This window comes from Schistocerca cancellata, chromosome 9 (assembly GCF_023864275.1).
Source record: "Schistocerca cancellata isolate TAMUIC-IGC-003103 chromosome 9, iqSchCanc2.1, whole genome shotgun sequence".
Taxonomy (NCBI): Eukaryota; Metazoa; Arthropoda; class Insecta; order Orthoptera; family Acrididae; genus Schistocerca; species Schistocerca cancellata.
The window spans coordinates 37174835-37190723 of NC_064634.1; the positions used below are offsets into that span (position 1 = coordinate 37174835).

Below are 15889 nucleotides of genomic sequence, written 5' to 3' on the forward strand. Positions count from 1 at the left end.
TGGGGAGAAGAGGAGTTTGTGGCACAACTTGACCAGAAGAAGGAATCGGTTGATAGGACATGTTGTGAGACATCGAGGGATCACCAATTTAGTACTAGAGGGCAGCGTGGAGGGTAAAAATCGTAGAGGGAGACCAAGAGATGAATACACTAAGCAGATTCAGAAGGATGTAGGCTGCAGTATGTACTGGGAGATGAAGCAGCTTGCACCGGATAGAGTAGTACGGAGAGCTGCATCAAACCAGTCTCAGGACTGAAGACGACAACTTCAACAACATCTAGTTCGCTAATCATTACGGTTCCTGTCCAGCTTGCCTACCACGACAGTTGCCACACTGCTCTGTAGCCCAACTTTCCTTACCGTTGTGCACGAATCCGTACAGAACGCCACCGAAAACACAGTGCAATGGTCGCAGGGTTGCGCCGCGCTGGGTACCGTCGCACCGCAGTGGGTGAAGGGCGGCGTTTGGCGCAGTGGTCCAGCCGGCAGGTGCGGCGTGCGGTTGCCATGGCGACGGCCGGCTGGCCCGGGGCCGCTATCGACTGGGGGTCACGTGGTGGCGCGCCGGCTCTCAAGTAGTGCGGCAGGGCCTCTGGGCGGCCAGTCCAGCCAGAGATGAGCCGGGGCGCGCGCTGCGTGCCGCAGCTGCTGCGGCTGCCGCTGCTGCTGTCGCTGCTGCTGTCGCTGTCCCTGCTGCTGGTCACTGCTGCACCGGCGTCCGCCGACACTGCTGGGCAGACGCAAGGTGAGCGTACTGCCGACAGCCGGTGTTTGCCTCCACAGCTAGTGTTTTAGTGCTCGACACACAGTAGGAAGGCACTCATTGACTGGAGTGGAATTCTCTTTATTGATGGGTACCGCTTCGAAATGAGTCTCTACAACCAGCGAAGATGTGTCTGCAGACAGGCCGGGACAGTGGTGGTGCGGCAGCGCGGTTCCTTCCGTGCCTTAACGACGGACCTGCACCTACGTGTGAACATTGTCTCAGCAGATCATCAGTAGGAAAGCCGAGCGAAACCTACTGTACTTCGACGTGAACCAGGCTGCAATTAATGTCACTAATCTACGTTCTGGGAAAAAGTTTTCACACGAAATGAAAGGTTGGAAATTTTGTACTCAATTAATATATTCTGAAACTTAGGTGAAGAAGTATCACTGCCAAGCCCGTGCTAGTCTTAACACAGTCACTCGCAATCCCTTTCACTCACATTAGCAAGTTTATGGTGTTGCATTTCCCGAAAACGTAATAGCTGCAGAAATACGGATTGTTTTTGATTGAGAATGCTCAAATGGCTCTGAGCACTATGGGACTTAACTACTGAGGTCATCAGTCCCCTAGAGCTTAGAACTACTTAAACCTAACTAACCTAAGGACATCACACACATCCATGCCCGAGGCAGGATTCGAACCTGCGACCGTAGCGATCACGCGGTTCCAAACTGAAGCGCTTAGAACCGCACGGCCACACCGGCCGGCTTGAGAATGCTCGACAAATTTTAAGTCTATAGGTACCTAATGCTGTCACAGTTTTAAGCCACCGACCTGCTCAATACGCCACGCGGAATTTATGTCTTTTCTCGTCACAAAATTCACTTAAAAATTCCCTAATTTCTACACACCCCATCGGAATAATTATGCCGTCACTTTACAACACTTTTGGTGTATGAAACACTGCTAGATCCGGCAACTTATCATTTCCATCAGAACTACTACTACACACGTCCGAACTGTTTCATGGCTAGGCTTCAACTCTTCTCTAGAATACTCTAAGTCTTCTCTAGCAGCAGAGAAAGGCGCGCGAAGAATACTGCTTTACCATTGGTCACTTTACTCAACAGCCAATAGCAAAACAACATTCTCCCGCGTCAATCGGCGCTTTCCATCAGTAACCAATCGCAAAATAGTAAACCTAACGAATGCACTTTTTACCGACGTAATCATCGAATATGCTGAAGTTTTGTTTATGCATAAAGTTATTTTTCTCTGCCTCGTGATGACTGGGTGTTGTGTGATGTCCTTAGGTTAGTTATGTTTAAGTAGTTCTAAGTTCTAGGGGACTGATGACCATAAATGTTAAGTCCCATAGTGGTCAGAGCCATTTGAACCATGTGAACCATAAAGTTATTTACTATTGTTATTTATACCTGAATCAACTTTCCCTTTACCATAAACTTACTTTACAAATCTATTCTACAAAAATTCCCTTTGTCCACATCCACACTTCTTCAGAAATGTTCCCACACTAAATTCCACTACATAACTCGTTAAACAATTATCTTCATATTAACCTTAAACCACACTTACGCATCATTCATTTTGCTAAAACACATTTATAGCATTTTACATACACAAAAAGACGTAATAACACTTTATGAAAATACTAGAACAGTTTATGAAAAACATTCTATTACTCTAGTGCACTCTAGTAGGTACAGTCGAACCTAAATCACAGTCCCCTATCCAGTACTGTCCTCTATCGGCTGATACATAAACTACGTGCGCGTCCAGTCTCGTGTCACTATCCAGGTCTGAGACACAATCTCCCACTTAACCGCCTCCAAGGTAGGATCGGTAAACGGCGATACGCCTCAGGGGCATACAAACCTGACTATCGCCCGGCATACTGCCCGTCAAGCACGAGTGATGGTCTGAGGTGCTAGCTGTTTTCATAGCAGGAACCCTTTAGTTGTCATTCGCTGCGTTCTTGGAAAGAATGGTTCGTCCATGATGTTCTACACCCTTTTTTGTTACCCTTCATGGCAAGCTACCCTGGATTTATATTTCAGCAATGCCCGCCCGTACACAGCAAGAGTTTTAAATGCTTGTCTATGTGCTTGTCAAACCCTACCTTGGCCAGGTCCCCCAACCAGCCAGGGTTTTAAATTATCTAACGCGCCAAGTGAACAGAATCTGGCATGTCTTAAGGACATCCAACACTTCTATCAATTAATGCCAAGCCAAATAACTGCTTGCAAAATGGCCAAAAGTAGACCAACGCGTTGTGGAGCTCTTTCTCTTTCTCTTTGTTTGTCTGTACATGTACATCACATCTACTGATCTCCGTCACATTCGGACAATTCCTTCCTTCTGTGTCTTTTTTTCTCTTGGGGAGTATTGAGCCTGGAAACTGATTGGCTGTGAAACATTCTAAAGCCAAGATTGCATAAATATTTCTTTATTTACAACAATCCGTTCCGACAGACTTTGCTGTCATTTTCATGTCTTCAAAAAATTACCGTACAAAATATGTTCATTTTGAGTTGGACCTCACGGCAAATCAGTATGTAGATTAAACTTATGAAATTATACGAAGCTCTCTCTTAAATAAAACATTAAAATCAAGTGGCGCCTAGAGGACGTGGCCATATCCATATCCGCAGCCTTTAGAGAATGTCTTTACGTCATAAAAAAACATTATACAATTCAACACATAGTAGCACACCTCCTAACGTTAGCCGAACGTGTTATAACCACTGAAGTTCACGTTAGACAGGTATAACGTACAGCCTCAGGCTAATCTGTCCCCTTTAGGCATCTTAATCCCTATATCTCTCCATAACTATTGCAACCTACCGTAGCCAATCATTGGCCTCTCTCTTCAGTTCCTCTCTCACCTCATCTGAATGTGTCCATTCAACCGATCTATTTTTCTCCTCAAATGCATACAAAACCTCTACGTCAGTTAACTCCGATTTATCCGTCCGATCTTCAGCATTTTTCTGCAGCAACTAATTTCTGCAATAGAGTGACCTCCGTGCGGCCAACTAGCACAGCTTCTGAAAACTTTGCTCTTGCGAAACCCGACTCGCGCTTTCCTCACGTGACGCCCTGAAAGCCATGAAGCGAGTCGGTCAGGTCGGTGCAGTATTTCTTTACTTTAAAAAAAAAAAACATTTGACTCGGTGGCACACCGACGCACATTAATAAATGTCCCAGGACAAACAAAATTTGTGATTAGATTATTTCTCGGCACAGAGGACACAGATTCTTATATCAGATGGAAAATCATCGACAGAAATACGAGATGTGTACAAAAACAAACCGAACTTCAGCCATACTACATTAACTGCTTATTGTACAACAGTTGAAGCACTGTCCCCCTCAAAACAGTCCACTCTAGTGACAATACACCTTTCCCATCGTTCCTTCCACTTTTCTAAAGCCTCCTGGAACGCATTTCTGGGACGGCATGCTGGATTCTCGTCGCATTGCTCTGAATCTCCCGTATGGTCTGGAAACGACGCCTTTTCAAGGTGGATTCGAGTTTGGGAAACAGGAAAAAATTTACTGAGGCGAAGTCCGGAGAATACAGTGGATGGGGCAGAACGTAAACGTGAGGTTTTACTAGATACATGCGGAAATGGGGTGACGCGTGGGTCTGGGACAGCCAAGTCTGGTTTTCCCACACGTCAGGCCTTTTCCTGTGCATAGCATCTCTCATGTGCGCTAGGATTCGTCAGCAATTTCCGGTACGATTTCATCCAGTCACTATACAAACTTTCTCGAGATGGTCATCATTCTTTGATGTGGAGGGTCGTCCAGACGTTGGATCGTCACCAGCCGACATTTTTGCTCTTTTGAAAACGATTGAACCACTAGTAGCATTGCACTCGTCTCATACAGTTCTCACAGTATGCTTGTCTAAGAAAGGTTTGTCAGATTTGTAGCAAAACTTCACACACACACAAACAAACACAAACACACTTTGTTCTTCAAGCTGTTTCTTGTCACTTCGACAGCATTGCCCAAACTTGCTCTATCGCGCTCCCTCTTATAGCTGATACGCTGTTTCAAAAGTTCAGTTTTCTTTTGAACAGACCTCTAAGAAGTAATTTCAGCATGCCCTAGAGGGTGTTGGGACCCATGCAGTTCATACTGTGCGCCAGTCATCCAGTCGACAATACTGACATTCACCTGTCACTTTTCCCGCGTCTTACAGTCATATACGGGGTGGTGAAAATAAAAGTGGCCCTGAGAACAGAGTTCCAGGGTAAAAAGAAACACTGTAGAGGAAAGGAAATGTAGAACTCACCATAGCAGATGTTAAAAGCGACCACCATTCATCTCTTGGCACTTCTGGACCCTGGTCAGCAAGCTGCTGAGGGCGGATCGAAGCTGGACTGCTGCAGTCTCATCCGAAACGTTCTGCTGAAATCCTTGAAGACTATGAGGGTTGTTGCGATACACGTTAGACCTGAGCCCCCCCCCCCCCCCCAACACGAAGTAATCGCACACTGACAGATCGGGTGACCTGGGTGGCCAGCTAGGGCCGCTACCGGGCTGACCTCTGATAACACCTCTGTTAGGCGTGAGGATTGTGTAAATGTGCACCAAGGTTCAGCCGGCTGTATGGCCGATTGCTCCATCCTGTTGTAAGTAACTGTAGATCTTTTCTTTCACCGTTAATGCCGCAAATGATTTCATAATGTTGGCAATGTAACGCTCCGAAGTCAGAGTCTGATGAAAGAATAAGGGGCCCGTAATGCGGAGTGAAGACACTGCACACCAAACCTCAATCATCTGATCGTGCAGTGGTGTTTCGTGGATGTTATGCGGATTCTCTGCTGCTCAGAACATGTGATATTGTTAGTTGACACAACCACTCAGGTGAAACTAGGCTTTATCAGACATAATGAACAGATCACGTCGAAGCCGCTCATTGTTATGATTAATGGAAAATCTCATACAAAGATGTGAAACAAATACTAACAAAGAGATAGAGGGGCTGGCCAGTACTTACCTCAGCTCAGTACAGCCGATAGATACACATAAAACAAAACCGAAAATTTATGTTCCTAGCTTTCGGAACAAATGTTCCTTCATCGGGGAGGAGAGAGGGGAAAGAAAGGGAAGAAGGGAAAGGAGATTCAGTTACTCACAACCCAGGTTATGAAGCAACAGGGAAAGGAAAATAGGGAGGGTAGCAAGGATGGAGGCATGATTGTCAGAGGGAAGCCAAAGATATTCTACTGTAAGTACTGTGCCAGCTTCAAACCAAAGAGGATGCATACAGAAGTAAAGAGGTATATAGTATAAAGATAAACACAACTATGCAGGATGAAAAGATGCGTGAATGGCTAAGAGGAAAGGGAAAGAGGAGAAGACTGAAGAGTAAATGGGAGTGAGGTTGTTTAACGTAGGTTCAGTCCAGGGGGATGGCGGGATGAAAGGATGTGTTGGAGTGCAAGTTCCCATCTCCGCAGTTCAGAGGGACTGGTGTTGGGTGGGAGAAGCCAAATGGCACATACGGTGTAGCAGGTTCCTAGGTCCCTAGAATTATGCTGGAGGGCATGCACCGCTACTGGGTATTGGGCATGCGTAAGTGGTGTGAAATGAGATCATCCCTTGACAAAATTCTCCCCACACCACCCAGAGTTTCCTTTCGTCGGCCCCCTAACCTCCGTAACATCCTTGTTAAACCCTACAATATTCCCAGACTACCTTCTCTACCCAGCGGTTCCTACCCCTGTAACCGACCCCGCTGCTAAACCTGCCCCATGCATCCCCCCACAACCACCTACTCCAGCCCCGCTACTGGTAAAACGTACACAATTCAAGGCAGGGCCACATGTGAAACTACACATGTCATTTATCAACTGACATGCCCGCACTGCACAGCCTTTTACATCGGCATGACAACAACTAAACTGGCTGAGCGCATGAACGGACACAGACGAACTGTCCGCCTAGGAGATGCCCAATACCCACTAGCGGAGCATGCCCTCCAGCATAATTCTAGGGACCTAGGAACCTGCTACACCGTATGTGCCATTTGGCTTCTCCCACCCAACACCAGACCCTCTGAACTGCGGAGATGGGAACTTGCACTCCAACACATCCTTTCATCCCGCCATCCCCCTGGACTGAACCTACGTTAAACAACCTCGCTCCCATTTACTCTTCAGTCTTCTCCTCTTTCCCTTTCCTCTTAGCCATTCACGCATCTTTTCATCCTGCATAGTTGTGTTTATCTTTATACTATATACCTCTTTACTTCTGTATGCATCCTCTTTGGTTTGAAGCTGGCACAGTACTTACAGTAGAATATCTTTGGCTTCCCTCTGACAACCATGCCTCCATCCTTGCTACCCTCCCTATTTTCCTTTCCCTGTTGCTTCATAACCTGGGTTGTGAGTAACTGAATCTCCTTTCCCTTCTTCCCTTTCTTTCCCCTCTCTCCTCCCCGATGAAGGAACATTTGTTCCGAAAGCTAGGAACATAAATTTTCGGTTTTGTTTTATGTGTATCTATCAGCTGTACTGAGCTGAGGTAAGTACCGTTCATTGTTATCTCAGCGAACAGCCACTTCCACAACTGGATGCACTGAGGAGCATCTGCTGGTTTTATGCGTGAACAACAGACACTTGGTAGGGATACATTTGCAGGTCCAGGTGGACTATTCGTCCTCATGGTCGATGTGGAATGCCTGTCTCTTTCGACAGGAGTCGGGTTGACTTGGTAGGACTCTGAAGCATTTTCTGGTGAACTGCAACCTCGGTGTGCGGGCACGTTTCAGGATATTTTTTTGACTTTTTTGACTTTTATCCTGTCTGACTCCATTTTTGGACTAAGCATTGCATGGCACCCTTTCCACTTTGACACCATTAAACTTCTCAGCAGGCAACTGACCACACCGTTTACACGATTTTGCTGTCACGTAACTTCCCACAACGAACACCCGCTGCTCCGCTGTGAATACCATCTTCCCCTTTGCACAGCCCGCACTACACTCTGAACTGGTGTGGATCACGTGACTATTTAACACATGTTATGCGTGTCACCGGTTGTGGTTATATGCATGCATTCACGTCCAATCGTACGCGCTCGGCCGGGCTACTTTTATTTGCTCCACTCTGTACGATGAAATGTTTGCTTGAAACAGTTGCACAAATATCCAGTGAGATCTTGTTAAGGTACCAAAGCTGTGTAAAGATTGGCAGCTTGCTTCACATGTGCAGAAACGTATTTTTGTGCACTGCACAAAACGCGGAGAAGCAGTACCGTATGACTACATTATCAGTACGTCACAGTTAGAATCAGTCAACCCTCATTTAACTCTTTGTGGGGATATGGAATTGAACTATAATATTGGCTCGGGCCTTGGTAAAGCAGCTGGCAGAGTTATGTTTATTGAAAGGACACTGGGAAAATGAACTGAGTAAACAAAAGAGACTTGTGCGTCTGGTATCACTGACGTGCGTGGATAATGAATGCATACAAAAAACGGCAGCACCAGTGGTCAGAAATGTTTTTGACTTATGGGTGAGCACCGCGGAAAAAAAAGAAAATACGGGGTTATTACAAATGATTGTAGCGATTTCACAGCTCTACAATAATTTTATTATTTGAGATATTTTCACAATGCTTTGCACACACATACAAAAACTCAAAAAAATTTGTTAGGCATTCACAAATGTTCGATATGTGCCCCTTTAATGATTCAGCAGACATCAAGCCGATAATCAAGTTCCTCCCCGTCCGCCGCTCGTGGTCTCGCGGTAGCGTTCTCGCTTTCCGAGTACGGGGTCCCGGGTTCGATTCCCGGCGGGGTCAGGGATTTTCACCTGCCTCGAGATGACTGGGTGTTTGTGTTGTCCCCATCATTTCATCATCATCCAGGAAAGTGGCGAAATTGGACTGAGCAAAGATTGGGTAATTGTACGGGCGCTGATAACCACGCAGTTGAGCGCTCCACAAACCAAACATCATCAACATCATCTCAAGTTCCTCCCACACTCGGCGCAGCATGTCCCCATCAATGAGTTCGAAAGCATCGTTGATGCGAGCTCGCAGTTCTGGCACGTTTCTTGGTAGAGGAGGTTTAAACACTGAATCTTTCACACAACCCCACAGAAAGAAATCGCATGGGGTTAAGTCGGAAGAGCGTGGAGGCCATGACATGAATTGCTGATCATGATCTCCACCACGACCGATTCATCTGTTTTCCAATCTCCTGTTTAAGAAATGCCGAACATGATGATGGAAGTGCGGTGGAGCACCATCCTGTTGAAAGATGAAGTCGGCGCTGTCGGTCTCCAGTTGTGGCATGACCCAATTTTCCAGCATTTCCAGATACACGTGTCCTGTAACGTTTTTTTTCGCAGAAGAAAAAGGGGCCGTAAACTTTAAACCGTGAGATTGCACAAAACACGTTAACTTTTGGTGAATTGCGAATTTGCTGCACGAATGCGTGAGGATTCTCTACCGCCCAGATTCGCACATTGTGTCTGTTCACTTCACCATTAAGAAAAAATGTTGCTTCATCACTGAAAACAAGTTTCGCACTGAACGCATCCTCTTCCACGAGCTGTTGCAACCGCGCCGCAAATTCAAAGCGTTTGACTTTGTCATCGGGTGTCAGGGCTTGTAGCAATTGTAAACGGTAAGGCTTCTGCTTTAGCCTTTTCCGTAAGATTTTCCAAACTGTCGGCTGTGGTACGTTTAGCTCCCTGCTTGCTTTATTCGTCGACTTCCGCGGGCTACGCGTGAAACTTCCCCGTACGCGTTCAACCGTTTCTTCGCTCACTGCAGGTCGACCCGTTGATTTCCCCTTACAGAGACATCCAGAAGCTTTGAACTGCGCATACCATCGCCGAATGGAGTTAGCAGTTGGTGGATCTTTGTTGAACTTCGTCCTGAAGTGTCGTTGCACTGTTATGACTGACTGATGTGAGTGCATTTCAAGCACGACATACGCGTTCTCGGCTCCTGTCGCCATTTTGTCTCACTGCGCTCTCGAGCGCTCTGGCGGCAGAAACATGAAGTGCGGCTTGAGCCGAACAAAACGTAATTGTAGTGTGTCGTGACCATATGTCAATGAATGGAGCTACAGTGAATTTATGAAATCGCTTCAATCATTTGTAATAGCCCTGTACTAGTTGGCTGTCGTTTGAAGACAGACCCCAGTTATTCAACGAAAACATACTCACACGCGAGATACGTTATTAAGTGAACAATGTGGGACATGCTACCGGTCCCTAAGTTTTGCGAACAGAAGAACCACGAAGGCAAGGTTAGGCTCATTGTGGGGCGCGCTGAGGAGTTTAAGCAGTCGTATGCGAGTGGAAGGGGCGACACCCTAACAAGGAGTGCAGTGCGAAGTACCCTCTAGCCTGCACTACATAGTCGTCTGTAGAGTATGTATTCAAATGTGGATATCAAAAGCTGCTTTTCCCCTCTTGTTTTCGTTTCCCTTTTCTTTACCGTCCGCGTTTCACTTCTGTACTCGGTACTCTCCAGACAAACACTTCCATCTACACGTACGTGATTACTCTGCGATTCAGAATTAGGTGCGTTGTGGCGGCTTCGTCGAACTACCTTCTAGCTATTTCTCTAACTTTCCGGAAAAAAAGCAAAGACTTCCGTGCGAGTTCTGATTTCTTTATTTTTAAATAATGATCATTTCTCACTGCTTAGGTGCACACCAAAAAAATATTTTCACACTGTGAGGAGAAAACTGCTGATTGAAATTTCACGAGAAGATCCTACTGCAGCGAAAAACGCCTTTCTTTTAATGATTGCCACTTCAATTTGCCAATCATATCCATGACACTCTTTCCCCTATTTCGGGATAACTGACGTCTTTGAACTTTTTCGATGCCCCACGTCAGTCCCATGTGATGCGGATCGCACACCGTACAGCAGTACTCGAGAAGACGGCGGACAAGCGTAGTATAAGCAGTCAATTTAGTAGACCTGTTGGATTTTCTAAATGTTCTGCCGATAAGTCGCAGTCTTTGTTTTGCTTTCCCCACAGCATTATCAATGTGATCGTTCCAATTTAAGTGATTCGTAACTGTAATCCCTAACTATTTAGTTTAATATACAGCCTTTAGATTTGTGTGATTTATCGTGCAACCGAAATTTAGCTGATTTCATTTAGCACTGGTGTGGACAGCTTTACACTTTTCGTTATTTAAAGTCAATTGCCACTTTGCACAAAATGTAGGTGTCTTGTCTAAATCATCTTGCAGTTATTTTTGATCATCTGATGACTTTACAGAAAGGTAAATGACAGTATCATCTGAAAACACTCTAAGAGGCTGCTCAGATTGTCATCTAAATCGTTTACATAGATCAGGAACAGCAGAGGGCGTATAACACTTCCCTGGGGAACGCCAGATATTCATGCTGTTTCAATCGTTGGTTTGCCGTCTATGAGTGCGAATTGTGGTCTTTCCGACAGGAAATCTCGAATCTAGTAACACAATAGAAGCTATAGCCCACAGGCATGCAAATTGATTAGAAGGCATTTGTAAGGAACTGTGTCAAAAGCCTTCTGGAATTCTAAAAATATGGTATCAACTTGAGATCCCCTATCGACAGCAGTCATTACTTCGTGAGAATAAAGCGCTAGTTGTGTTTCACAAGAACGAGATTTTCTGAATCTGTTTGGCTGTTCGTCAATGACACGTTTTCTTCGAGGAAATTCGCGATGTTTGAACACAGTAAATGTTCCAGAATTCTACTGCAAATCGCTAACGTATGTGCTGTAATTCAGCTGCCGGCCGCGGTGACCGAGCGGTTCTAGGCGCTTCAGTCCGGAACCGCGAGCCTGCTACGGTCGCAGGTTCTAATCCTGCCTCGGGAATGGATGTGTGTGATGTCCTTAGGTTAGTTACGTTTAAGTAGTTCTAAGTTCTAGGGGACTGATGGTCTCAGACGTCAAGTCCCATAGTGCTCAGAGCTATTTGAACCATTTTGTAATTCAGCGTATTACTCGTATTTCCTTTCTGTAGTACTGGCATGAGTTGTGCAGGTTTACAGTTTTAGGTACGGATCTCTGGAGGAGCAAACAGCTTTGTATGATTGATAAGTGTGGAGCTATTTTTTTAATGTACTCTGGAAGGAATGGTATACAAACTTGACCTGAGGACTTACCTTTATTGAGTTAAGCTGCTTCGCTACAGTGAGGATATCGATTCTAAGTTACTCATGTTAGCAGTTGTTCTTTTTTCTAATTCTTTCTTTTTTTTCAGAAGACTTCTCAACACTCAAACTTAAATTATATATTAAAATATTTCTTAAAAAACTCTTATTTTCGCTATTGCTAATTAACATCTTATTTTCTCTCTACTTTGACCGTTGTTAATTACTTTGCTGTCCAAATATCAACACATATCTACTCCTTTTTCTGACTCTTTTCATAATCTAGCTCCCTCAGAATTGTCTCGCTTGAGGCGACTCCACTCTGATACTCTTATTTTGTTGATGTTCATCTTATAAACTCTTTTCGTGATACTATCACGTTCAGTTTATCTTGCAAGTCCTTCGTGAGTGTTGAGCTCTTCATATCATATAAGACCTAAAACTCAGCATACAGAGTTAGACAAGCAGATTACTTTACGTAAACGTTGTTTCGCAACAAGAAAACGGATATAAGGCATCTGCAGCACATGAGTTCGTGAGGTTATCTCCAGGCCATAAAAAAAACTAAAAATACGTCCAGTGTGGTCTGTGTTCGCTTTACGGCGTCATAGTTTACAAACATTTCGAATGTCCTTCACAAGCATCAGCGGTACAGTGTGAAAAGGAAGTCCACGCCAGTCGAGCAACATCTCAGTGCCCTGGGTAGGGAAACCGGATGACTGGACGAGTGAACTTTCGGAAAGATACTGATTCAATACGAGATAAACGTCTCTTAAGGAAACCGTGTTCCTATGAAGTTCTTAGTCAGGATTCCATGCGAACAGAAAATGTCCTGACGGACTGAACGCAAGGAGTTATGCTATACGGACAGTCATCTACAGACGCTGAACTAACTTCTAAGGTGTTCCAGCAGGTGGGAGTAGGTGCTCATCATGTTATAATGAAAATTTCCCTGTTTAACACGTTATAACAAGGAAACTAATTACCATAAGAGTACCAAACTTGGTAGCATTAATGTCCAGAGTATGGGGTGCATGATTTCCATGCGTCGCAGCGCCACCTTCCAGTTCCAACTATGGCCACCAGGTGCCGTGATCACTCATCGTGATTCATAGACTCACATACCTCACCAGTTGCTGTGCACTTGTTGACGTGTCAACATGAGCTTGGACAAAAGGAGCAGAGCATTATTGGTGAAGCTATATAATGAAAACCACATTAATGCTGCAGCTTTGCTTCGAGAATATCGCCGTCTGAAGGGATTACGGAAGGCTCCTATTTCTCCACTTGCTGTGTGAAGGTTAATGAAGAAGTTCGAATCAACTGGAGAACAGGGCGCCTCTCCGGGAAGAGGCCGATGACCGGCTGCGCCAAAGACGGTTGAGGAAATCGTTGTTGCCACGGCAGACAACGCTGCGCCCAATTCCCGATCGTCAGGCAGTGCACGTGGTGTGTCACGACAGTTGAACATCCCGTGATCCACTGTACGGAAGGTGCTTTGAACCATTCTCAAATGGTATTCGTATAAGATCCATATCGTACAGCAGATTGCATCACAGGACGCACAACGACGTGTTGACTTCGCTCTCCACTTTCTCGCAAGGATTGAAGTTGACGGGGGCTGGTCCTGCACCATCCTATGGGCAGACGAAGCTTATTTTTCTCTGCCAGATAAGGTGAACACGCAGAAATGCCAGGTGTGGGTGTCTTTACCTCCAGTCACTGTGCATGAAGTTCCTCTGCGTGATGAACGTGTCATCGTATGGTGTGGATTCACGGCTTCATCATTGCCCCATTCTATTTTGAACTTGTTGTCGCTCAAGGACCAAAGACGTGCAATGTAACTGGCCAGCGTTACTGCGATGTGCTTCGCCAGCATATCATACCCGCCCTAAGAGATACGCATTGAACTCAACGGTTTTCACGCAAAATGGGGCCCCACCGCTCGTGAAGTTCACCTGCTTCTCCGAAACAGATTTGCAAATCATCGAATTATCAGGCGATCGTTTCCAAATGATTGGCCGGCACGATCACCTGATCTCACTCCATGTGATTTCTGGTTGCGGAGCTATCTGAAGGACAGCGTTTACCAGGTAAATATTCACACATATGCTGATCTGAAGCGGAGCACATCAAGAGAAATAGCCAGCATACCTATGGACATGCTTCGTTCTGCTGTGCAGAATGCAAACCTGCGCCTTCACACTCTTCTGGACACTACTGGGCGCCATATTGAGCACCTTTCGTTGCAGTAATGGTACCGGTGTGTAATGATATGATGTAGCGTAGCAGCGCATCAGAAGTGTTTCAGTCGAATTGATTCTGCATTACTTAATGCTACCAAGTTTGGTACTTTTACGGTAATTATCTTCCGTGTTATAACGTGTTAAATAAGCAAAGTTCAATTATAACCACACGGAACATGAACGACCTGGCGAATGACATTAATAGCGATGTCGGGCTTTGCACAGATGATGCAGTCATCTACTAGAAAAATTTGTACGCAATAACTTTTAGTATTATCCTGTTAGATCTCGACAAAACATTATTACGGGGCTAATACTAGAATTTAACTCTTAATCTATCGAAGCGAGAAGTTGTGTTTTTCACGAAATGATTGACTGTGGTATTGCTTGTGCGTAACTGAGTCAGACACATAATACAAATAGTTGGGAGTAACGATGCGTAGAGATATAAAGCACCGTACTAAGAGAATACAGATTCAAGGGAAGGTAGGAAACAAAAAAAAACTAAGCTTGTCCACAAGAAAGATTGCAGGCGAAACACTCCCACGACCCGTGTATGAATACTGCTGAGGGGTATAGGTCCATATCTGCTCTGACATGGAACATCTATCGCAAGCAAAGACGGGCGGTGTGTTGTGGATGGCTACATGTGGGAGCTTCTAACAGAAATGATGAAAAATTTTGACTGATGGATATTCGAAGAAGGACACCGTACGTCTCACGGAATGCTGCTTTAATAACTTAAAGAACCGTATTTCATTACAAAACAACGAAAGTTCTCCAACGCCCTATGTATTTGCCCCGTAGAGGCAGTATACGTAAAATCAGGCAAATAACATCTAGCACTGAGGCGTATAAGCTGTCGTCCCCACTTCATCCGTAACGGAGCAAGACGGGAAGTAATCATGCTACATGACACGATACGTAATACTCTCTTTTACTCTTTCATTATGATTGTCATAGTACGCAGGATATACGATAATCAAGGGCGAAAATTGACGCCGCTGAAAGTATACGATAATAAAAACGAAATTGTTCCAAATGTTCGCGAATATGTGGTTAGGACAACCATCAGTCACCCTTTAATCAGTCTGGCAAGCTACTTGTGTGTTACTTTCCCTCCACGTTTAAACGGTTCTGTTCAATCATCATTTTGTTGACTAGTACTGACAAGACAAACGAAGTATCTGTGTAGCTATATTCTTATGTATTACTTCAAAGAATATTCTTTGCATGGTGTGGAAGCTTGCTTTCTCTTTTTGCTCAGTACCTATTGTAATCCCCTGTTTGCTTTGCATTAAGAAGCGTCGTAACCTTGTGAAAGTCGCAGGTTCTGAACACGACACGTCTGATACTCTGATGACAACCCGTGTTGCCAGTGTTACGAAATTACTGAAATGAGGGGCACCGCATCATTCGCGTTCTCACATGCGAGAGCCAGGAAGACATGGAAACATAAAATCCACTTGTGAAATGATTTGTCCGATATGCGATTTTGGCGAGGCGCAACCACTCGGCAAGAGCGCTGAGCGATAGCATATAAATGGGATACGTCTCGAACATTCGTTATAGTTGGTTTAATAACGCTTCTGACAGTTCAGTTTGTACAGAGAGAGGTCAGCTGACGTATCGTCGGAAACCGTGTCGTAAGGAAGTCCACGCAAACTCAGCGGGATATGTATGAAGAAGCAAAATAGCCGCTTCATTATCGTACTAGACATTTCGTCATTTTACAGAAAATCACGAGAATTTAAAACAAGTTTCCGATCTCCGG

At 45.0% G+C, this 15889-nt stretch overlaps 1 protein-coding gene across 1 annotated transcript in view; it reads left to right on the forward strand.

The window, feature by feature from the left end:
* Positions 1-615: 615 nt before the first annotated feature.
* LOC126100502 (pacifastin-like protease inhibitor cvp4) overlaps positions 616-15889 on the forward strand; it is a 144220-nt gene continuing 128946 nt past the window's right edge. Inside the window, exon 1 of the mRNA XM_049911113.1 lies at positions 616-745. Coding sequence (XP_049767070.1) covers positions 616-745 — 130 coding nt within the window. The remainder of the gene's footprint in view (positions 746-15889) is intronic.